This window comes from Desmodus rotundus, chromosome 4 (genome assembly GCF_022682495.2).
Source record: "Desmodus rotundus isolate HL8 chromosome 4, HLdesRot8A.1, whole genome shotgun sequence".
NCBI classification, from domain to species: domain Eukaryota; kingdom Metazoa; phylum Chordata; class Mammalia; order Chiroptera; family Phyllostomidae; genus Desmodus; species Desmodus rotundus.
This window is the reverse complement of record NC_071390.1, coordinates 51,496,344-51,520,963: the sequence shown is the minus strand read 5'-3', so window position 1 is coordinate 51,520,963 and position 24,620 is coordinate 51,496,344. Positions and strand designations below refer to the sequence as shown.

The following is a 24,620-nucleotide window of genomic DNA, read 5'->3' as shown; positions in this document are numbered from 1 at the left end:
TATTATTTCAAGAAAGGCAAAAACACAACTGAAACACAAAAACAGATTTGTGCAGTGTATAGAGAAGGTGCTGTGACTGATTGAATGTGTCAAAAGTGGTTTGAAAGTTTTGTGCCAGAGATTTCTTGCTGGATGATACTCCATGGTTGGGTAGACCAGTTGAAGTTGATAGTGATCAAATTGAGACATTAATTGAAAACAATCAATGTGATACCATGTGGGAGAGAGCTGACATATTTAAAATATCCAAATCAATAAAATTATTCATGAAAATGAAAAATCTGTCTTATTTTATAGAAAAAACCATACGGCTTTTTTGGCCAACCCAACATTTCCAGGTTTTTTCCCCCCCATCAGCTTCCTTTTGGGTGGTTTTAATTGTATGTGCTTCAATGTCATTGATCTTTTCTTCAGTAGTGTTTAATCTGCTGTTAATTCCATCTGCACCGTTTTCCACTTCAGATACAATTTATGCCTCTGGAAGTTCCATTTTTCTATTTTTTTTTTTTTCCCCTCACCCGAGGGCATTCTATTTTCACTACTTTTACAGAGAGAGGAAGGGAAAGACAGAAGCATCAGTGTGAGAAAGAAGCATCAATTGGCTGCCTCCTGTAGGCACCTGACCAGGGATCCTATGCGCTCAGACCAGGGATTGAACCCGCAACCTAGGTATGTGCCCTGACTAGGAATCAAACCTTCAACTTTTCGGTTACAGGATGATGCTCCAAACAACTGAGCCACACTGGACAGTGCCATTTGTTTATTTTTATAACTTCTATTTCTCTTCATGTTATGCTTTTGTTTTCCTTCTCCTGTCTGAATGTAAGGATCATATTTATAATACCTATTTTAAAATCCTCACTTGTTAATGCCATCTTCTCATCACTTACAGGTCTATTTCAACTGATATTTATTCTGGTTCTTTTCCTGCTTCTTCATATTCCTAGTAATTTCTGATGGAGATTAGAAATTGTTAATTTTACATTGTTGAATGCTGGTTCTTGTATGGTGAAGTTGCTTTCAAGCCTTTCAAAAAGTCTATTAGGACAATTCTAGAGGATCCTTTGTCTGAGGGACACTTTGGTCCCACTTCCAAGGTATGGTTCTTCCGGAAGTCTCTACTGAATGTTCATGTACTCAGTGATGTCTCTCCTTTCTGGCTAGAGAGGTCACATGATTTCTGGCCCTGTATGATCACTGAGAATTATTCATTTTACAGCTCCTACTAACTGTTTTCCATGGAAGTTGTTCTGACCTGGTATTACAGTTCAGAATTCAGCGAAAACCTCAGGCTGTGAGCTAGGACAATGTAGGGTTAATCCAATTTGTTTCTCTTCTCTCAGTGATCACAGTCCTGTGCTGTTGTCCAATGTCTAAAAATAGTTGTTTCACACATTTTGTCTGGTGTTCTAGTTGTTGACAGTAGGATGGCAATTCCCAAGGCGGTTAATTCTCTGGGAACACATGATTTGAATTTTACATAAAAACTAAAAAGAAGTCAAGGCGAAAATCCCCATTGCTTTATTCCTTCCAAAAGGGGAGTCTCTGTTTCTAAGGAAGAAGAGGCTAGACATAGTAATATGAACTTAATACACAGCATGTATAAACTAAAGTTTTCAGTATCTAAAGATATTTGAAATTTTTTCAGTTTCTTTCTCATTTCTAAAAGAATCTTTGCAATCCACTGTTTGTTCTCTTAAAGTCAGAGCCACTAACATGAATATTCCTATCTCTTCTGCAGGCAGCAATGATGATGAGTTCATAAAATTAAGTGATTAACTTGTTCACCTGGTATTTTTCCCCTCATTTATTTCCTTTCTATATGTGGAAAAAAAAGTTATTTAACCACAGATTTCAAAAAACAGACAGAGTTGAATTTAAATAAAAGATAGGCTTTTTAATTTGATGTAGTCCAATTTGCTTATTCTTTCCTTCACATCCCTTGCCCTAGGGGACATATTGGTGAAAATATTCTGCATGGGATATCTGAGATTTTCCTGCCTATGTTCTCCTCTAGGATTTTTATGGTGTCACAACTTATATTTAAGTCTTTTATCCATCTTGGGTTTATTTTGGTGTATGGTGGTCTAGTTTCCTTTTTTTTTTTTTTTTGCATGTAGCTGTCCAGATCTCCTACATTTATTGAAGAGGCTATTTTTACTCCATTTTATGCTCCTGCCCCTTTTGTCAAATATTCATTGACCATAGAGACATGGGTCTACCCCTTTTGCTTTTTTCCCTGGTTATCCCCGACCCTCCTCCCCTCTGGTCACTGTCAGTTTGTTCTTTATTTCTACATCTCTGGTTCTATTTTGCTTGCTTGTTTGTTTTGTTGATTAGGTTCCACTTATAAGTGACATCATATGGTATTTGTCTTTCACCGCCTGGCTTATTTCACTTAGTGCAATGCTCTCCAGTTCCATCCATGCTGATGAAAAGGGTAGGAGCTCCTTCCTTCTGCTGTGTAAATGTACCACATTTTTAAGATCCACTCATTTACTGATGAGTACTTAGGCTGTTTGCAGCCCTTGGCTATTATAAATAGTGCTGCTATGAACATTGGGGTACATAGGTTCTTTTGATTGGTGTTTCAGGATTCTTAGGGTATATTCCCAGCAGTGGACTCACTGGATCAAAAGGCCATTCCATTTTTAGATTTATCTCATTGTGGTTTTAATTTGCATCTCTCTGATGGCTAGTGATGTTGAGCATTCTTTCAGATGTCTATGGACCCACTCTATGTCTTCCTTGGAAAAGTGTCTGTTCAGGTCAAGGAACATGTATAAAGGACACAGGCATGGACAACAGGGTAGGGACAGACTGTGGGAGCAGGGGAGGTGGGTGGGTGGGGCAGGGGAGAGCAATGGAGAGAAAAATTGGGACAACTGTAACTGAACAATAAAAAAAAAAAAAGTTTGGCCTCTTGCATCTTGGCCACCAACATGCCATCCAGACTGAGGAAGATCTGGAAACTTCGGGGCCACATGAGCTGGGGCCACATAAGCCATGACCACAATTGCATCAGCAAGCACAGAAAGCACCCAGGAGGCCAAGGTTGTCTCCCAGGTTACTTTGGGAGAGTTGGTATGAGGCATGACCACTTAAAGAGGAACCAGAGCTCCTGCCCCACTGTCAACCTTGATAAACTGTGGACCTTGGTCAGTGAGCAGACACGGGTAAATGCTGCCAAAAACAAGACGGAGCCGCTCCCATCATTGAAGTGGTGTGATCGGGCTACTACAAAGTTCTGGAGAAGGGAAAGCTCCCAAAGCAGCCTGTCATTGTGAAGGCCCAATTCTTCAGCAGAAGAGCTGAGGAGAAGATTAAGAGTGTTGGTGGGACCTGGATGCTGGTAGCTTGAAGCCACACAGAGGGGAGTTCATTAAATGCTCACAAGTGCAAAAAAAAAGAGTTTGTACAATGCCTAAAGGTAAATTCACTAAAATAATAAATTATTTTAAAATTACCAATGAAATCTTAGTTTATCCCAAAGAAAATAAAATATTATTGACTCTTGGGAAAAAATAGAAGATAGGGATCCATGAGTCTTAAACACATAAAGTATGAAAATTTTCACTAAAACACCATTTCACAGGTAAGTGCTTAGGGGTTACTGTTTTAAAACAACTGAGCCAAAATCAACAGAAAAAAAATAGTCTTTCTCACCCACTGGACTTTTTCCTTGAAGATTATGAAACTTTTCAACTCTGTATGGAACAGCACCTTTTGAAACTGATAAATCTTTATTATAATACTGCTTTTGAATTAAATCCCCAGGTCTCCTTCTTTTCCACACATTAGATTATTATGTAAATGTTAGTTTTCTTGGTTTGCAACCGAGAAAGGACAATTACCAGTTTTTCCAGTTTTACAATATATAAAATAACTGTTGGGTAGTGAAGTCACAATGGGCATTTACAAGCTAATAGCTGTTGTCAGCTACTATTCTCTGGAGACAGATACTCTTTTTAAGTGTGAATTTCATGAAGAGTCGGGTTGGGTTTTTAAAAATCTTTTGCTTTGGTTTCCATTTCAATAAGAAATAAATTATGTTTTACAGCAGTGTGCTTCAAAGAAACCTAGAATATATGGGGCACCCAATATCAATACTGAGAGACAGAACACGACAACAGATTTAGGCATAAAAATAAAAAGACAAGGAATTTTTCAGTCTAAAAGAATTGCAAGGTAAACAGACATTTGGGTTTGATGAAGGAATTTTTTAAAAATGTAGTTGGGGCATCAAGTATAAAAAATGTCATAAAACACAAATGCTTGTTATTTAGCTAATTGTTAAAAATGTTTATGAAAATTCATAGTGGGATGTGTGGTGTTCAAAATAATGGGTAACATATCTAAAATATATCATCTTATGAACTTGACTGTATATATAATAAAGACTTATTACGAAAGGGAACTGGTACAATAAGGAAGTACATGTGGAGTGCCTTCTGCAAACTACTTAGCTGAATTTTATATATAATGGATGATTCCAGTGGCTTCTGTCTTGTCATTGTCTGTTGCTTTCTTCCTTTTTTTTTGTAATATTCTACATCAGAAATGTGAAATATAATCATAGAATTCTAGTGTTAGAAGGGCCAGGGAAATCATACAGACTAAAGCCCTTCTTTCACAGCTAAGAATAAAGTTAGGCAAGGTTATATGATGGTGCTAAGGTCACGCAGTTCAACCCAATGCAAAAGGGCTTTTCATCTCATCTTTTGACTCAAAAAATTGTTTTCTCTTAGGTCACATAAGACATTAAATGGTTGGTAAATTAAGTAATAATTTTAGCCCTTAACTTGTTTTAGCCACATCTAATGATGTTAACCACTCCTTCACTTTATAAAAAGCTTTCCTTTTTCCACACTCTTCTGGTTATTTTTACCTTTCTGTTTATACCTCCTAATTTTCCTTCTAATAGGCTCTTCTTTCTGTATTCATCCCTTAAGCTTCTAAGCGCTTTGTCCTAGACCTCTATGCTTCTCAATTCACTCTCTCTCTAGGAACTGGGCCGCACAGCAGGAAGTGAGCAGTGGGTGAGTGAGGAACAGCCAGTCCCCATGGCTTGCATTATTACCACCTGAGCTCTGCCTCCTGTCAGATCAGCAGCGGCATTAGATTCTCACAGGAGGGCAAACCCAGCTGTGAACTGCGCATGTGAGGGATCTAGGTTGCACACTCCTCATGAGGATCTAAGGCCTGGTGATCTGCGGTGGAGCTGAGGCGGTGATGCTAGCGCTGGGGAGCGGCTGCAAATACAGATCATCATTAGCAGAGAGGTGTGACTGCACAGAGACCACAATAAACCAACTGCTTGTGCACTCACATCAAAACCCTATCAGTGAGTGGCAAGTGACAATTAAGCTGCATCTGGTGGCAGGCTTTCACTTAGAATCAGACACTTATTTTAGTCTGTGCATGGCCCACCCATTATTTTATTTACCACTTCTGCCTGTGCCTGTTTCCTGCACTGCACAGCCACAATTTTGGTAACTCTACATGATAACCCTAGCATGCGGTGAGTTGTATAATTATTTCATTATATGTTACAATGTAATAATAATAGATATAAAGTGCACAATAAAAGTAATACAATTGAATCATCCTGAAACTGCCCTCCCTACCCTGGTCTGTGGAAAAATTATCTTCCATGAAACCGGTTCCTAGTGCCAAAAAGGTCGGGGACTGCTGCTGTAGGCAATCTCATATCCTTCCAAAGTGTCAGCCACCATCTAAATGCTGATGCCCCAAACCCATATTCAACTGTCTGCTGGACAACTAGGTTTCCCACAAAACTCAAACATCCTAAAATTAAATTAATCTCAAACCACCCATCTCTGACAGTTTTCATCTCAGTCAATAACACCATCATTACATAACGATGGTTCATGAGGCCTCTGTGTTGTCCTTACAAACTCAAGGACCGGAAGTAACCACATAGGATGTTCTGAACAAAAAATTCCTAGTAACTAGAAGTGAATCACAGTGGGTAGTCACACCTTGGCCTGAAGCTTCCTTGACATGGATCAATCTACCTTAAGTGAGCCTGTCTACTGTCTTTTGGCATCTAAGATAACATATTTAATCGGTCAGCACATCCTTTCATTCTACTTTCTAAAATCTCTAACCCCTTCAATTTGCTCTACTACCACCATCTTATTCCAGGCCACTGCTGCCTCTTACATCAGCCACACTGTATTTGGACTTCTCACTTCACTCCAATCTTACTCCTTAGCCACATGGAATCAGGTAATCTTTCTTTCTCCAAATTTGAAATGTTAGAGTAATCTTTTCCAGACCCTTTAAAACACAACTGCCTGTATCAGAGCAGGATACCACAGAACCCCTCATTGTTATCTTGTTGCACAGATACCATCTCTATTGCACTGTGTTTATTGAGGCAGGTTAGTAAGAAGCTGGGAAAATTACCTGGCAAAGTGGAACGGGTAAACTGAGACAGATAGTTCAATGGCTGAGCAATTAGCAGCCAAGCAATAAATCAACAGATCTTATCTTCCCTAACCAAAGACACCTAAGAGCAGGTAGTTTACATCTCTTTTCCCCAAAGAGCTGGTAGCTTAAATCACCCTAGTCAGGGAGATAGAAAACAGAGGTGCAAGTAGTGCTATTAGAGCCAGATAAACCCAAGAATGAATGAAGTCAGGAATAAATAACAAAAAAACAAAACAAAACAATTAGAGCCAGACAGATCCACGATAGAGGTGAAGCTGACCAGAGAATGATCTCAAACCCCACTACACCATTCATTTTGATACATCAGCAAATTAAAGGACACATCTGGAAAGCTGATGAATATTCTGATTGAGACCTCCCCTAAAATTCATGCCTGCAGAAAACCGATAAAAACGCTTAAGACAAAGAATGCCAGTGTGTGCTCTCCCTTGAGCATACCTGTGCTCCTCTCCTTTTCCTCAGGTGTATATTTTCACTTCATTTCTCCTGAGCTCTAAGGTTCTGACTTATAACCAGGGGATTAATGGGCAGTGACAGCTTGTTCCAGGTTAATCCCCTGATCCAGTCTCCAAGGGCCCCCCTTTTGCCTCTGTGACTTTTTGCCAAGTCAGGCAACCCTATCATGGCTCACATCTTTTGCCTCTGTGACCTTCTTTCTGAGTCAAAGCAGCTCTGCTTGGTCCTATTGCTGTGGTCTTGCTTCTATCCTCAGCCCTTCCTTTGTCTCACTAACCCAAGCTTTAATAAATGTACTGTCAAAATCACCTGAACTTGTGTCTTGAAATCTTTGCTGCATGAAGTCAAGGATCCACATATCTCAGACCACGCTGGGACAGACTTGCCTCAGCCTCATCCCTACCCAGTGACATTTACCATGTTGTAACCACCAATGTAAAAGATATACATGTCTCCCATTTTGCTCTTTAACCAATCCCAGAGATTCCCCTGCTTTGCATTCTCCTGCCTCCTTAATCTACCATTAATAGATTTCACATAACCCTCCATGTGTCTCCTCCTTTTATTCTAATGTATAAAAGAAGCAAAACTGCTATTCTCTGCAATTTTCTAAACCTGTTGAGATTTTGCTTCCTGACAATTGTCATCAGTTTGGCTCAAATAAACTCATAAAAATTCTCTACAGGTCTGGATGTTTCTTACATCAACAACTCTTAGAGCTACAACATGATATTCATCATATTTAATTGGTCAGCACATCCTTTCATTCTACTTTCTAAAGTCTCTAACCCCTCCAATTTGCTCTACTACCACCATCTTATTCCAGGCCACTGCTGCCTCTTCCATCAGCCACACTGTATTTGGACTTCTCACTTCACTCCAGTCTTACTCCTTAGCCACACTGAATCAGGTAATCTTTCTTTCTCCAAATCCCCCTCCCCCATGATCCTGAAGTTGGCATTTTGTGTTTATCATTCCTATTCATGATACACACACACACAGGCAGACATACATAGACACAGACACAGATGCACACACACACTCAACTATATTAATACAATATATAGTAAGTATTGTGGTAGCCAGCCTCTAAGAGAACTCTATACGATCCTTGCCTCTAGGTATTCACATCCTTGTGTGGTTCCATCCTACATCAAATCATGTCTGGTCTATATGAACAGAATACAGCAGATGAGATGGTATGTAACTTCTGAAGCTATGCCATGAAAGACTGTGTAGCTTCTGTTCTGCTCTCTTGAATCACTTGTGCTGGGGGAAGCCAGTAGTTAACAAAATGGGGACAATCCTACAGCCCTATGGAGAAGCCAACACGGAAAAGAAGGCCTCCCACCAAGAGCTGGCACCAACTTCCCAACTATATTAGTGAGCTACCTTAGAATCGGATCCTCTAGCCTCAGTCAGGCCTTCAAATAACTGTAGACCTAGCTGACATGGGATTGCAACCCCATGAGACTTCAAATTGCCCAGTTAATCTGTTCCTAAATTCCCAATCCACAGAAATGTGAGATAACTAAAGATTTTTATTGTTTTAAACCACTAAGTACTACTGTAATTTGCTACACAGTATTAAATACGTATGAAGTCTGTCCAGAATTAGTCCATCCATGGTTAATATAATGAGAATGGTTTGTGCGACATCAACGTAACCTGGCAGCCAAGGAGAGTGGACTGGAATGTACATGTGTACACAATGACGACTTCACTGTACTAGTCAGTGGGGGCGGTAGATGCTGTTGAGTGAGCATGTGTACCATGTGGCCATCACATTCAAAATGGCTGAGCAAGTAGAGCAATACATTTGCATCAAATTTTGCGTTAAGCTTGACCATTCCTCTGCAGAAACTATTTGGATGATTCAGAAGGCTACAGCTATGGGCAACTGGTGATTGGCGGCTTCATCACAACACACACGCTCAAGCATCGCATCTCATGCAGAATCTTTTGGAAAAACATCTAATCACCCAGGTGACTCAGACCTCTATGGCCCAGACTTAGCACCCTGCAAATTCTGGCTTTTCCCAAAACTAAAATCACCTTTGAAAGGGAAAAGATTTCAGACCACCCAAGGTGTTCTGAAGGTGCCTACTTGGGACCAAGGGGTCCCAAGGTGCCTACTTTGAAGGGGACAGAGGTGTCATTGTTCTATCTATGTACAATGTTTCTTGTATCTTGTCTCTTCTTCAATAAATGCCTCTATTTTTCATATTACATGGCTGGATACCTCTGGACAGACCTCATATAAACAACATAATTTTTGTAGGCATTTAGACTTTACATAAATGGTAGCATTGTATACAACCTTCTACAACTTGGTTTTTATACTCAGCTTTGAGTATAAAATGCCTTGAGTATAAAATGCTTTGAGATTTTTTCAAATTGAATCATGTTTCGAGATCATTCACTTAAAGTTCTATGGAGAATTTCATTATTAAATATACTATAATTTATTTATCAATTGAAAATCCCAATTTTTTCTTCCCTATTATAAATTTTTTTTAAAGGCTAAGAGAGTTAGCAGTGTTTTCAGTTTCTGACATAAATTTGGCCAACTTTTTTTTTTTTTTTTTTACCTTTCAGAGCTTTATGTTCCACATTTGCCATCTGGAATTTACTTTGTGAGGTAAGAAGTAATTGCAACAGTACCATTTATTGAAGAGTCTACCCAATCTTCTGATTTATAATGCTAATTACATCACACGTCAAACTTCCATATTTGCAGGGTGTCTCTAATCTGATCCTACAATCTTTCCTGTACCAATACTTTACTTTAATTATCATGGTTTAAGAAATATACCTTAATATGTGGTTTAAGTAATCCTTTCCCTCTTTTCTAGTCCAAAGTTATCCTAGTTATGTGTATAGTTTTATTCTTTCATATACATTTTTAAATAAGTTCATGAATTCCTGTTGGGATTTTGATTAGCGTTGCACTGAGTTTATAAATTCATGTGGGGGAAACCGACAAACTTTTACGCTGTTGTCTACACGTGCCCTGACATGGCCTAACTCTTCATTTTTCCCTGTCTTCTTTTATGTCCTTCGATAAAGTTTATTCTGCTCAATAATCAGCTTACAGATTTTTTACTAGTCTCATGCCTAAATACCATCAAGTATTTTATTTTTAAGAATGAATTTGATGCTTATAAATATAATTTCAAAAGTCCATATGCTTTTTTCATTAAATTATGATATGTTACACAAAAGTAAGATTACCATTTTAATAGAATAAACTATTATTTTGGTGATATTAAAACCCTTCCTTATACATTACAGCAAAATATATCATTGGAATTTATACTTAACATGTATAAACCAAACATGCTTGCTTCACAATAATCTCAGAAGAATCAACTTAAATATGTAAAATAAACAAAAATATCTTTAAATTATGCAAAATATATTAAAAATATTATATGTCACATATTATCATTTGAAGAGTACTCATTTTGAAAAACATGTATTTATGTAGAAAATATCTTCTCATATCAATGTAAGAATACTTAATTATGTAACCGTAACTTTAGTAGTTTGATAAATCCAGTTGTTTGGGTCTTTATAACCAGTGGTACAAATTAAATTTAATCAAATCCACTATATATTCATTGTGTGTTTCAGGGGATTTAGTATTTGTACAGCTGAATCTCTGCAGAACTACATAAAAAACTATGATGTTATTATGAGACTTAAATGCTAAAAGTTGTGAAAACAGTTATAAATCATCTTTTAATATATAGTTTATTAGTATTATATGAAATAGGTGTACAATCTATATATGTACCTTTTGTAATTCTGGTACTTTTAGAATTAATTTATAAAAGTAATTTCTCATAAATTTCAAAAAACATTTGTGTGAAATAAAAGGGCATCCTCTCCCTTCCTTCCATTCATGTACTCATTCTACTGAGAATTAAAGATTTTATTTTGCTTTTGTAAAAATGAAACCCTGTTCTAATATAGTGTTCTAACCCCTTTCTCTTTTTAAGAATACTGCTTTTGATGGTGCTGTTATGAAAGTAACTTCATTGAACTTTGACCCACTTTGATTTCTGGGTGGTGGAAAGTGGAGCAATCTTAACGTACAGTGGGGTGCTGCAGAACAATTACGGGTTTTGGAATCTCCGATTTGGTAGTACTCAAGTTCTACCACAGGAGACACCCTGAATCCCCGGGCACATTACTCTATATAACTGTACCTCAGTGTCCTCACCCATCTATAATGCATGGATTCTAATATCTCACATGGTTTAATGAGAGTATGAAAATGCCTGCTTTAATAGTTTCCCTTGCTTTTCCTAAAATCTAAAGTCTTAAAACCTAAAGACTAAAATGATGTAACACGTCCATGAGAAAATTTCCAATCATGCCTTTAAATCTCAAGAGAACAAAAATGACCTGTTCCACTGAAGGTAACAAAGGTTAAGAGTGTAAGTTATGCAAACCAATCCTGTGTTCCTTAATATTTTTGGATAATTGACCTCTTTGAGAATCTGATGAAGAATTAGATTCTTCCTTTAGCCCTATTTCCCAAAAAATTCAATCAACTTATACATAAAATTTTTATACATAATTCATTTTATTTCATTGGAAACTGATTTCCTTCATAATGCCTGCTATGGACTGAATTGTTTTGCCCTTTCCCTCTCGAGACAGGACCTTTAAGGTTGAATGAGGTCATGAAGGTGGGGCCCTGATCTGCTAGGACTGTGGCTTTGTATGAGTAAGTGCTCTTTCCACTCCCCGCTGTGAGAGGTGGCCATCTGCAAGCTGGGAATAGAGTTCTTACCAGAACCTGACCATGCTGGCCCCCGGATCTCAGACTGCCAGCCTCCAGAACTGAGAGAAAATAAATATTTGTTCAGTAAGCCACCAAGTCTATGATATTTTGGTATGGCAACCTGAGCACACTACTATATTGCATATTTTAAAAATCAATGTTTACAAAAATTGAAGCATTTTTCTTCTTTTTGAAGCAAAATCAATGGCTACTTGCTGTTTTTTAAAGATACAATGAAATTAAAACCACAATGAAAACAAGACTAAAAATTAAAACAAAATAAACTTTAATTCTATATAAAAGAACATTTCAATTACAAGACTGCTATTATTTTGGAACATGGTACTTAAATATCATCTTTGATATCTAAAAGGTCGGGGCTTTCTGCCCTGGCTGGCATGGCTCAGTTGGTTGGAACATCATCCTGTAACCCAAAAAGTTGACGGTTCAATTCCTGGTCAGGGCACATACCTAGGTTGTAGGTCCAATCCCTCGCATAATGGACTAATGTTTCTCTCTCACACATTGATGCTTCTCTCCCTCTCTGTCCCCCTCCCTTCCCCAGTCAATAAGCATGTCCTCAGATGAGGAAGAATATAGAATAAAATAAAACATAAAAACAAAATAAAAAATATCTACGCAGCAGAGTGAAAGAAGGAGCTCCTATCCTTTGCAACAACATGGATGGGACTGGAGAGCATTATGCTAAGTGAAATAAGCCAGGCAGTGAGGGACAAATACCATATGATCTCACCTTTAACTGGAACAAAATCAACAAAGGGAAAAAGCAAACAAAATATAACCAGAGACATTGAAATTAAGAACAATCTAACAATAGTCAGAGGGAAGCGGGGAGGGGGGGAGCAGTGGGAAGAAGGGTTTATAGGAACTACTTACTATAAAGGACACATGGACAAAACCAAGGGGGAGGGTGGAAGCAGGGGAGGGAAGTAGGATTGGCTGGGGTGGGGGGAAAATGCAGACAACTGTAATTGAACAACAATAAAGTAATTAAAAAATAATTAAAATGATACAAATAAAATAAAAGGTTGTGCCTTTTTGTTTTGATGAAAAGAAGTCATGAAAACTCTGAGACTCTAAGAAAGGTGCTCATACAATGTGGTAACAAACACGATCACAACTTCTAGAGCTCACTTTGCCAGATGAAGTTTTGCTAGGCATGTGCAAGGAACCTAAGAATTCTCTGAGACTTGTAGGACTGAATTCAGGTCACTGCTTTGATCAATATCAAAATGAAAAGATTACAAATCCAAGCTTTAGTTTTAAGGTTTCTTAGTGGAGATAATCTTCAAGAGCTCTGTATTTTAATTCTTGCAGAGAAACTGACACGGCTTTCTGTCCATGACCACCACACAGAGAGACTCCTCCAGCAGTTGGAAAATTTAGATTGTTGTCTATTTCTAATTGCCTACTTCAGGGCTATAGCTTGTTTAAAATAGTTCATGATTTTTCTACTAAGTCAGTAATTACAACTGTAAGGTCTTAAACTGGAAGACTATACTCATTCATAAAGCCCCAGGTATCCCCAAATAAATCAAGCCATAACTAAACTCTTCATATTAAGCTTTCTCCTCTTTTAAAAAGAAAAACTCCTGTCCAATGTTTAATCAAGCAAACAAAAAAATTTCTATTTTGATTCTTTTTCTTATTAAATCTTGTTGTCATGATAGTGCTTACTTCTTTGGTAGCAGGCAAGGCTTTCTTCGGGTCTGTTGGAAGAGTCTTCAGTACCAGCCAGTTTATGCCAATGGTGGTGGTGGGGGGGGACCAATGCATTATTACGGTGGGTGAAGCTCCTCTCTTCTTCAAAGTAATATAAAGAAGCATGTTGCCAGGTTTGGAAGATTCATCATTTGTGTAGAAAGTAAAGTAACAAGATCTTCCTCAGTGTCAAAAAAATTTTTTTCTGGTAGTTATTGTGGCAAAGAAATTTAACACTCTTTCAAACATGATACTAGTTATTAATAATGTTAACAGCCTTCTCATTTCCATAAGAAATCTTACATATTCAGGATTTTTCTTTGCCTGCGTCAACTTGCTTATTATTATCAGATAAAAACTAAAAACTAACTCCTCAGAGCACTATCAACAGTTTCATCAAATTGCATTGTGGGAGGAAATTGGATAGTTTCCAATTTCTTCAAAACTTACTTCAAAATATTGGAATAAATGTCACAATCCAAGAATAGATGACATCATCTGAAATTTGACATAAATCTGCTTCTATTCCAACCAAGCTAAGCCAGTTCAAATACTGTGAGCAAATAAAGCTTAAAGTTCTTTCCAATTTCATGTGGCTGCTTTTCTTGGCAATGTGAAAGTCAATTTTGTAGAATCCTTAAAAAAAAAGGGAGGGACTTTGTGATGGAACAAGTTCAACCACATTTGGGTAATTTCAAACTGAAACTTATACTTACAAAAAAAAATCAAACTGTAGAATATATTTCAAAAATGGAAAAGTATAAGGTGTTTGAGTCATTCCAACTTCATACTTAGGTTGGTGAGAACTCTAACCACATTAAAACACTGAGGCTTTGTGCTCCAGCTTTGGACTTTCATTACTTTCATTTCTTTTTTTTAATATTTTGTAAAAGTCGGTATGAAAAATGGTGTGGGGTGTGTTTGTGCCCTCAGTATGATGCCACTAAGTACAGAATTTACAGCTCTGTACAAGCGTGTGACCACTAACAACACAACGTGACTCAAAAAAAAACTGTCTTCTCTTTCCTCAAAAACTATTTCAAAAATGCTAGAAAATAAAGAACATGTACAAATCAATACTAAAAAGATAGTGATTTTTTTGGAATGAGAAAAAAATTTGGACACTTTACTAAAGAAAATAGTTGAATGGTTAATAAGCACCTGAAAAGATACTTAACATCACTAGTCATGAGTGAAATGCAGATTAAAACCACAATGAAAACAACCCACTCGAATGCCTATAATCAAGAAGATTGACCATACCAAGTGTTGGGGGGGGATAGGGGGAATTTGGAACATGTATACATTGCTGTATACATGGGAATGCAAACTGGTACAGCCACTTTGGAACACAGTTTTATAATTTATCAAAAAGTTAAGCATGTATTTACCATATTACCCAACCATTCCACTCCCAATTATCTACTCAAGAGAAATTAAAACATATGCCACACAAAGACTTACAAGCAAATGTTGACAGCAGTATTATTCTTAATAGTTCAAAATGTAAAACAACTTAAATGCCTTTCATTTGGTGAGTGAATAAACAAAATATGGTATTTTCAAGTACTAAACTACTACTCAACAATAAAAATAAGGAACTATAATACATGCTACAATATGGATAAACCGCAAAAGCATTATGATATGTAAAAGAAGCTAGATACAAAAGACTACATATTGTATGAACCATTTATATGCCATTTTTAGAAAGGGTTTATGTATAGAGACAGAAAGTAGATCAGTAGTTGCCTGGGCTTAGGGTAGGAGCAGGGGTTGACTGCAAAATAGGAACAAAGGAATTTTTATAGGAGAAACAAGCAGTCTAAAGCTGGGTTCTTATGATGTTTGCACAACCACAGGTGAATTTTGTGGTATGTAAAATATATCTCAATGGAGCTTTTTAGAAAAACTACCAGGACAATGACCCTGGCGGAGTAGCTCAGTTGGTTAGAGAGCTGTCCCAATACACCAAGGTTGTGGGGTTGATCCCCAGTCAGGGCAGATACAAGAATCAACCAATGAATGCATAACTAAGTAGAATAACAAAACTGATGTCTTGTTCTCTTTGAAATCAATAAATTAAAAAAGAATTTTTAAAAAAGTAACAGGACACCCTGGCTGGTGTTGCTCAGTGGATTGAGGGCGGGCTTACGAACCTAAGGGTCACCAGTTCAATTCTCAGTCACAGCACATGTCTGGGTTGCAGGCCAGGTCCCCAGTAGAGGGCGCATGAGATGCAACCACACATTGATGTCTTTTCCCTCTTTTGTTCCCTCCTTTCCCCTCTCTCTAAAAATAAATGAATAAAATCTTTTAAAGAAGAAGTAAGGATAAAAATCAAGAGAAAAAATTTGGGGCACATATCTGATCCCCAAACCATCCATAGAGATTAGGTTAAGAATTTATATATTATATTTGGATTAATTAAATAGTTGAGTGTTTATTATTAAACAGGAATTTCCAATAACTTTCTATTACTAAAATTACTTACTCTCAAACAATTTTTGTAAGGAAATCTTACATACTTTTTGTTAACTACAAAATGAACACAACTCTCTACCACAGTTCACAATACAGAGCTAACTGAATAGCATTACATTTCTGTGCAGAGAAATGAAGCCACACAGAAGAGGCCATTTTTGTCTTGCTCTTACTTTAGCTCACCTTTGGCACTTTCCCTGTAGCTAAGGTGAAGATATGTCCCGGCCTATGCTATTGAAACTGTTAGTACACTCTGGTTGTCCCCCTTTCACCCTCAAAAGTGTCCTGGGTGGATGATAAATTATACACTCAACCTGTATATAGCAGCATTACTTTCATCCCTAACTTCCATCAACAAGAAAGGAACACCTAAAGGCTTTGAAGGCCTTGGTTATAAATCACACAATTGTAAAAATTTCACAGTGAGTCACTTTACATTTGAGAATCTGGGGCACAGAGAAATTAAAATGAGAACCCCAAAACCACATCTTTTAGATTAGAGGTCTGTAACACTACCATGATTACTACCCTTTAAAGAGTAAGAGTTTTTGGTGGGTAAGTACTATTTCTGCAGGGCAAGTGCATTTTTCCTCTTGGAGGTGGTAATAATACTATCTCTATGTCATAGATAAGGAAAGAGATTTTGAAAAGTTACCTTGCCTAAGGTTATAAGGTGGTTAAATGATGGAAATGGGATGCAAACCTAGGTCTGCTTGACTCCAAAGATCTTAACCTCTGAGCACAAGGCCTCTCCTGAAGGGAGACAGGAGTGTGGGTACAGGTGTGTGCACGTGCACCTGTGTGCAATATACCCAAAGCAGTTCTTGAGTTGAGGTCCATGAGACTAGGGATTCTATGAGTTGGTTTAAGGGAGTCTGGTCATTAAGAAATCACATATAAAATTTCCCATGTGTATATATAAATTTTCCTCTAGAGAAAGAATCTAGAACCTACACCAGATCCTCAAAAGTATTTATTACTCATACAAAAAATAAGTACCTTTTAGATTGCTTCAGTAGGGAAGTTAAACATTTAAGATAATCTGTATATTTTATATCAGCTATCACAGTCATAACTAAAAGATTTGCCAAACACATTATTAACAAGCAATTACTGAGGGCAGTATATACTAGTGATATATACTAGTAATATAAATATCATACTTATACAATGTGCATACTTTAGGTTTTGTACTTTTAAGAAAATAGGGTCAAGCCCTCTTTTGGTAACAGACTATGACCTGTGGTCAGCACAAAGAGCTATAAACGACGGCGCAGCTGTTCACTACTGGTGGCTAAACTCTACTAAAGTAGCTGTGTATTAAGCAGAGTCTTCTCATATGCTATACTGAACTAAGGTAAAATTAATTAAGAAATACAAAATAAGAAAGATGTATAATTTGGTAGTAGTAGGGACACTCACTGAGTTACTGGTACATTAAATCAAATAATTTTGTGCTTCTATTTCTTGATAGCTAATATGAGTTACTTTTCTTACTGGTAGGAAATTTAGAAGCCACTCTTTAAAAAAAATGTATCCTTTCTAATAGGACAAAAAGCCACTTTCTCAGGCCCTCTTTCCCAGAGCTCACTGGAGCCCATAAAGCCTGACCGACCCTAATTGTTTTATGAGCCTTTATCCTCAGGACTAGAAAATTACTGGAAGCGCCTTGGGCGCAGAGGCTCTGGGTACTTGTGAAACAGCACACCCCAGACCACAATGGCTACCAACCCGGCACCCAAAGATAACATCGAGCACTTTGCAGCCTAACTGACCACAACCGCCCAGTTACCTAATAAAAACTCACAGCCCTAACCCCTCAGCGCTGGTGCTGGTACAAATCTCTGCACCTGCCCTTTCCCTCCCTTGGGGAGGTGAAAATAAAACCTTTACTCTCTGCACTTTCTTCTCTTTGTGAATTCTTTCACGGCCAGTGTCACCAAACACCCTAACACTTTCAGTTTTTGTCCCTCATGCAACATAGGGACAACCTACTAGCATTTATGCCCTTGGATAACACGCAGACAGATATGCCAGTGCAATGTACCACTGTTACATTATGGAAATATCTTCATGCAGACTAGTATACAGGATAATAGTAACTGCATTAAGTGTTAAAATTAATAATATAAATTTCCAAATAAATTCACTAGTTCAAGTGAATTGACTGAATATTTTAACAACCACTGGCAGATGACTGTACTGTTGTAGTACAATTTAGTTGATATTGAATACACATAAGCTACTGGATACATATTAATATATACTGACAATACATAACAATTTCAGACAATGTTATGAAAGCTAGAAATTTTTGACTGAAATGCTGCTAGTTCTGCAAAAGCCGAGAAACAGACTATGCTATTGAAACTGTTAGTACACTCTGGTTGTCCCCCTTTCACCCTCAAAAGTGTCCTGGGTGGATGATAAATTATACACTCAACCTGTATATAGCAGCATTACATGGAGAGAAATTCTCTCTTTATTGGGACTATGCAGTCATGTTACCCTGTAGGGGTAATGCAGGAAGGTACAAGGACCTGGGACCGGTGCCGGCATAGATGTGGACAGCACCCCGCTGGATGTGCAATGGGCCAGGACAGTGTCAGGGTAAGTGTGACAGCCACCCACCGCTTTGAAGGGGCCAAAGAGGAAACGAAGTAGGTGGCATGGGGAGGTGACATTATGGTGCGCTGGCTTTCGGCCACAGGGGAAATACTGGCATCTGCGCATATACTGAGTTTTGACTGGGGCCAACATACCTACCTGTCCTCCGCTGTAAAAAAGTACAGAGTGCTGCTTTTTAATTTATATACATATGTTACTTTATCAGTTCTTTATGTCTTGAAGAGATAAGAAAAGAAAGCCAGTTACTAGTTTTCTTATTTTGATTCTGGAGTATTTTTCCTTTCAACTTTCCCACATTACAAGTAAGTAATCACAAATGGATATTTCCTCCAAGTTTAGAGAATGTGGCAAATATGAACACACTGTTTATATATTCAGATAACTAAACAGCTCTGGGAGGGGATTTTGATAACACTGCAACCATCTCTATTGATTAAATACAGGGGATCCTAGGACTTTCACGGTTCACCGGGGGTTTGTTCAGTTTCAGGTGTCCTTGTAAGTTTGGAGGATATTCTTTCGATGGCTGCTCTAAGAATTAATGTTTATAAGGTTGAAATTAGGGTTCTATCAAACTAAACTCAACACAGATAAAATATATTTAACAGTCAGCCCTAAGCAAATCATCTAAACTGTAAATGCACAATACTGGGTAAGAGAAATGATGAGAAGAGCAGTAAACGTATCTCCTCTACTATTGTAAAAACAAGCAAAATTCAGATCCTGTTGTCAGTGTGCAGCATCACGGGCATTTACAAAGGACCGTACATAGTCCCCAAGCATCTATTCATTCTTTTCCACATCAAGAAGAGTACTACAGTCTTGACCCTAAAGGAAGAAAAAGACAAGCAAGGGGGTGGAGTAGGTCTCAACTTTGAATTGCTCCCATGTAGGCTCTGATACCAGGAAGGGGCTGGAAAGTTTATTATCCATATATGAAGACCCAATGGTTAGGAAATACCAAAGATGGTGCTTCTGTGATCTTCCATTAACTATGTCCCCAATTTTAAAACAAATGAAAAAAACTAGACAGTAATGTTCCATACCTATGAAAACTTGATGGGTCTATTAGTTTTTCTCACCAATTCCTCCTCTAAATTCACTAGATCCTCATTCAAATTTTATTTCTCTTCTTTAAGCTCCTTCCTTCTCTTTCTGACTCCCAGCCAATTTTAAGCAAAAGAGTATAGTTTATAAATTTATGTCAATTAGCGGATGGGAAACCTGAGTTAATAAGAGGGGAAAGAAGCAGACAGAAAAAATGGATTAAATGGATTTGCTAAAACTCACCATCAGAGGGCACAACGGTACTGCAATAAACAACACCCAAATTCTGCCAAGAAGAGAGCCTCTGCTGCACCTACAAAATACAAAGACACGTCTACAGTCAAGACAGAACAACAAATGTTATACGCATATCTGTGTATATATACAAATAATAGCTTTTTGAATACTAAGTAATATGTATTCTTTGTAGAGAAGTTAAAAAAATACAGATAAAAGATTCTCAGGCTGGAGTGGCTCAGTGGATGGAGTGCCAGCCTGTGAACCAAAGGCTTGCCAGTTTGAAACCCAGTCAGGGCACATGCCTGGGTTTACCACACATTGATGTTTCTCTCCCTCCCTTCCTCTCTCTCTAAAATTAAAATTAAAAATACAGATAAAGAAAATAAAAGTCTCTCAAACTCGCATCCTCCTAAAATACCAAATTTTGCCATGTAGAATGTGCCACCCATGTTTTTGTGTGCAGTGTACACGGGGTTATTACATCCACAGTATGCAGTCATTATACCCACGTGTAATGCGTATACTTATTTTCCCCTCAAAAATCTGGGCAAAGGTGCGCATTATTCACGGCAAAATACGGTCATGGTAATGAACATTTTGGTTTGTTTTCAAGATTTCATACAAACACATTTGTATACACACACCACACAAATTGTTTTTTCATCTACTTTTAAAAACACTTAATATTAGCTTTAAGTGCTATCAAGTGTAAACTAAAGTTTCCTGCTTCCTCCTCTTGCTGGTTTTTAGACCTGCATTTCCAGAATGTCTTTTGCTAAGTACCAGCAGTTATTAAGTAACTGTATCATGAATTTACTGTTATTAGGTAAATACTTAGTCTTTCTGTTTGTTCTCCTTTAAAAAAAAACTTGGTCAGGCAACTTCATTCCTTGAATTTTTAATCACTACCATCTTTTGAACGTTAGAAGGAAAACATTTTGTCGAAGAGTAGTGTCATTGTGCATTCAGGTCTGAAATTCAGGTTCTCACATTAAACTAAGTTTCAGAAAGAATACTGAATTTGTTTCTGACTTGCCATATGCTTAATTTATCCCTTTGTGCCTTTTACTCTCCCAGCCCCCCAAAATGCTAAAGGAGTAAGAAAGGAAGGCATTAACTGACTAAAAACCAATGTATTAGCCTCAGAGCCAAATATTACATTCCACTCCATCAGTCCAAAGAAAGGTCACTCAGGATTCTGCAACAGCACACGCCTTGACCCAGCTGTGGAGCAAAACTGACTTTACATCCTTCATGTGAATATCATTACCCCCCACCTCCTTCCAACAGAGAGCATACAGAAATGTGAGTTGGCATTTATTTAAAAATGTAAATAATCATTTAAAATTACTTGAGACTTACTCCACAGTTGATCATGACACAGTAATGTGTTTTGACAGTGGCATTATCTTTAAGTTAATACATAGGGATGGGCAAAAGTAGGTTTACAGTGGTAATACAAATAAATAATACAGTAATAAATAATAATACAACAGTAAACTCTGTGCTTTGTGTACTTACCACTGTAAACCTAGTTTTGCCCACTCCTATGTACGGTGACTTTACTGTGGACTGTGACTTTCAAAAACTTTTTAAAAAAAAGTTTCAAAACAATCAAGGGGGTGAGGGTGGAGGCAGTGGAGGGAGGTGGGTTTGGCTGGGGTGGGGTAGAGAGATGGGGAAAAAAGGCAGACAACTGTAATTGAATAACAATAAAAATTTTTTAAAAAAAGTTTCAAAACACTTAAACTGAATCTTACTCAGAGGTCCAGGGATGCTCTGGTTTAAGACTGGTGTGCTGGCTAACCCTACGATCCCAATCCTTTGCTTGAGACCCATAAGGGGATTGAAAGAATACTTGGGCTCTATGAATTGGTTTGAAAACTAATGCTGGAAGACATAGGGAGATGAGTCCAATGCCTTATTCTATACACGAGAAAACTGAGACCCACGGAAGGAAAATGACTTACTAAGAGTCACATATCAGAATCAGGATTAGCACCCAGGCTTCAATGCTGCCCATCATCTATACCAGGGGTGTCAAACTCATTTCCACTGGGGCCACATCAGTCTCTCGTGTCTCAATTTGCTAGGTAGGATATTTAGGTATTTCTTAGCAATATGATTTTATTTAAAATGTTTATTTTCTTTCTTTTGAATAAATAGGACAAGTGCATGATATAAAATTCAAAAGTAGAAAAACAAAGTAAAAAATTACATGTTTTACACTTAATATTGGTTTTCCTCCTATCCCTGTGGTCCAGCTACTCTTTCTTCTCTCCAAAGGTTAACTCTGGGTATCCAATCAAAGGCAGTGTTATACACACAGTTTGTGCATTTATGTATTGGGGGAGGTTTTAAAAAACATATATAGCAGCATGCCAAGGTCCCCTCACTCATTTGTTTTTTACGTATCTTATTGGTTTTTAGTGACTAAATGGAATTATATGGTACATCTTTACAAATACCTACTGACAATCTTTGGTTATTAAAATACATGATACTAGAGTGAATATCCTTGTATATGGGTACCGATATTTGAGGTTGAAATACTTCAAGGGAAAGTGCCAGTTAAAGTTATATATACTTTACATTTTGAAAGCTATTAACAAATTGTTTTTCATGGAGGTTATATGCATTTACATACCTACAAATTATACTCTTGTTCCCTTAATGAGTATCTGGTTCCCAACACCTTCCTAAATAGTGTATTACCAAATGTATGTTGCAGTGTCTGGGCGAACAGAATTTCCCCAGTTGTAATTTGCATTTTTTTGTATGACCACTGAGGATTTATGCACATTTTTGTCTGTCAAAGCATTACTTATATCTGCTTTCCTATGAACTAAGTACTTATATGCTTTGCCAATTTTTTCAATTTCATTTTTGGTCTTTGAGTATTATTTTGTAAAAGTTCTTTAAATTTAAGAACTTTGTCAACAAAATGTTACAAAATTTACCTGGTATTTCACTTTGTTAATGGTATTTTTGTATCAGAGTTCTTATTTTGATTTAGTAACTTACTCTAACTGCAACCTTGGGCAAGTTCATTAACCTCTTTATGCCTCAGTTCCTTTACTGAAAAATGGACAAAGGGTAATACTAACTCTTACCACATGAAGTTGCTGTGAAGACAAAATAAGTAATACATAGTGTATAAGGCATTTAAAACAGTGCTGGCATACAATTAAATGCTCAATAAATGTTAGTTTTTTGTTTTAAGTTGAGATCATATTAACTCCATGCCAGCTTTTTTCCATACCAACATAAGGAAAACTGAAATCCATATGATTTTGTTTTTACTGAAAAGCCTTCTTTCCATTTAAGTCTTTGTATCCCTGAGAGACATATTAAAGTTTTCTTCATACAGATTTTGTATGTCCTTTTTCCTAATGCAACACTTGCTCGCTCTCTCTGTGTCTAATGCAATGTTTTTTAAGTTGTCTTGTCCAATATTAAGATCATACATTTTTTGGTTGCATGTGCAAGTTATGTCTTTACCTGTCCTTTAATTTTTTTACTCTTCTTGAGTTTCTTTGTTTTTATGAATGACTGAATAGTTTTCTTTGTGATCTAATTGGGATTTTCTATTAGGTAAGCTCAGCCTATTTATATTTATTAACACAACACACTGAGGCCTGTCCAAAAAAGTCCAGCCATTGTTAATATAACAAGAACTGTTTGTGTTACATCGATGTAACCTGGCAGCCAAGGAGAGTGGACTGGAATGAATAATGACGACTTCACTGTACTAGTCAGTAGAGGCAGCAGATGCTGATGAGTGAGCATGTCTACTGTGTGGCTGTTGCATTCAAAATGATTGAGTAGAGCAACGTATCTGCATCAAATTTTGCATTAAGCTTGAGCATTCCTCTGCAGAAAATACTTGGATGATGCAGAAGGCCACAGCTATTAGGCTATTCCTCCACAGCTATAAGGGCAACTGGTGATTGGTAGCTTCATCACAACAACACACCAGCTCATGTATCATCTCTCGTGCAGAATTTGGCAAAACATCAAATCACCCAGGTGACTCAGCCCCCCTATGGCCCAGACATGGCATCCTGCAACTTCTGGCTTTTCCCAAAACTAAAATCACCTTTGAAAGGAAAACACGACCAGGAAGGTGATGGGGATGGGGAGAACTATGTGAGGTCCCAAGGTGGCTATTTTAAGGGGACTGAGGTATCACTGTCCTATGTACAATGTTTCTTGTATTTTGTATCTTCTTCAATAAATGTCTCTATTTTTCATAGTACCTGGATGGATACTTTCTGGACAGATCTCATATATTTAATCTTCTTCGAGTTATCAAATTTTGTGCTATAAAAATTTTATTCTTCGTTTTTATTGCTGCTTTATTTTCTTCAAAACAGTTTACGAGATGGGAAGTGCTTGCTTTGTTTTAGTTATACATGTAATTCTTCTGATAATATGGGAGATATATTTTTTTGTGTTAGTTATTTCAGAGTATAAGTGTAAGTTCTTTTAACTGCCTTTAAGATCCAATATTATCTCGCTGACTTCATTTCCTACCACTCTTCCTCTCAATCACTCTGCTTTAGCCTCTTTAGACTCTTTCCTGTTTCTTGCCTGCACCAGCCATCTGTTGCTTCCGGACCTTTACAACAACCATTGTCTCTGCTTAGACTACTGTTTCTCCAGATAACTACTTGGCTCTCTCACTTCCTTCAAATCTTTACTCAAGTTTCATTTTCCTTACACTGTCCTACTCTGACCATTCAATTCTATATGGCAATCCCATCAATCG

General features: G+C 37.4%; 1 protein-coding gene across 9 annotated transcripts in view; it reads right to left on the bottom strand.

The window, feature by feature from the left end:
- The window catches only part of MCU (mitochondrial calcium uniporter), a 219,457-nt gene that overhangs the window by 40,237 nt on the left and 154,600 nt on the right, over nucleotides 1–24,620 (bottom strand). For 5 of the 9 annotated variants that reach the window (XM_045196003.3, XM_045196005.3, XM_053922445.2 and 2 more), the window contains 2 exons: nucleotides 19,853–19,922; nucleotides 13,427–13,549 (listed from right to left, as the gene is read on the bottom strand). In XM_045196003.3, the coding sequence (XP_045051938.2) occupies nucleotides 13,427–13,549; nucleotides 19,853–19,922 (193 nt within the window). The remainder of the gene's footprint in view (nucleotides 1–13,426; nucleotides 13,550–19,852; nucleotides 19,923–24,620) is intronic. The other 4 variants (XM_024561152.4, XM_071221234.1, XM_071221233.1 and 1 more) reach the window with 1 other exon arrangement.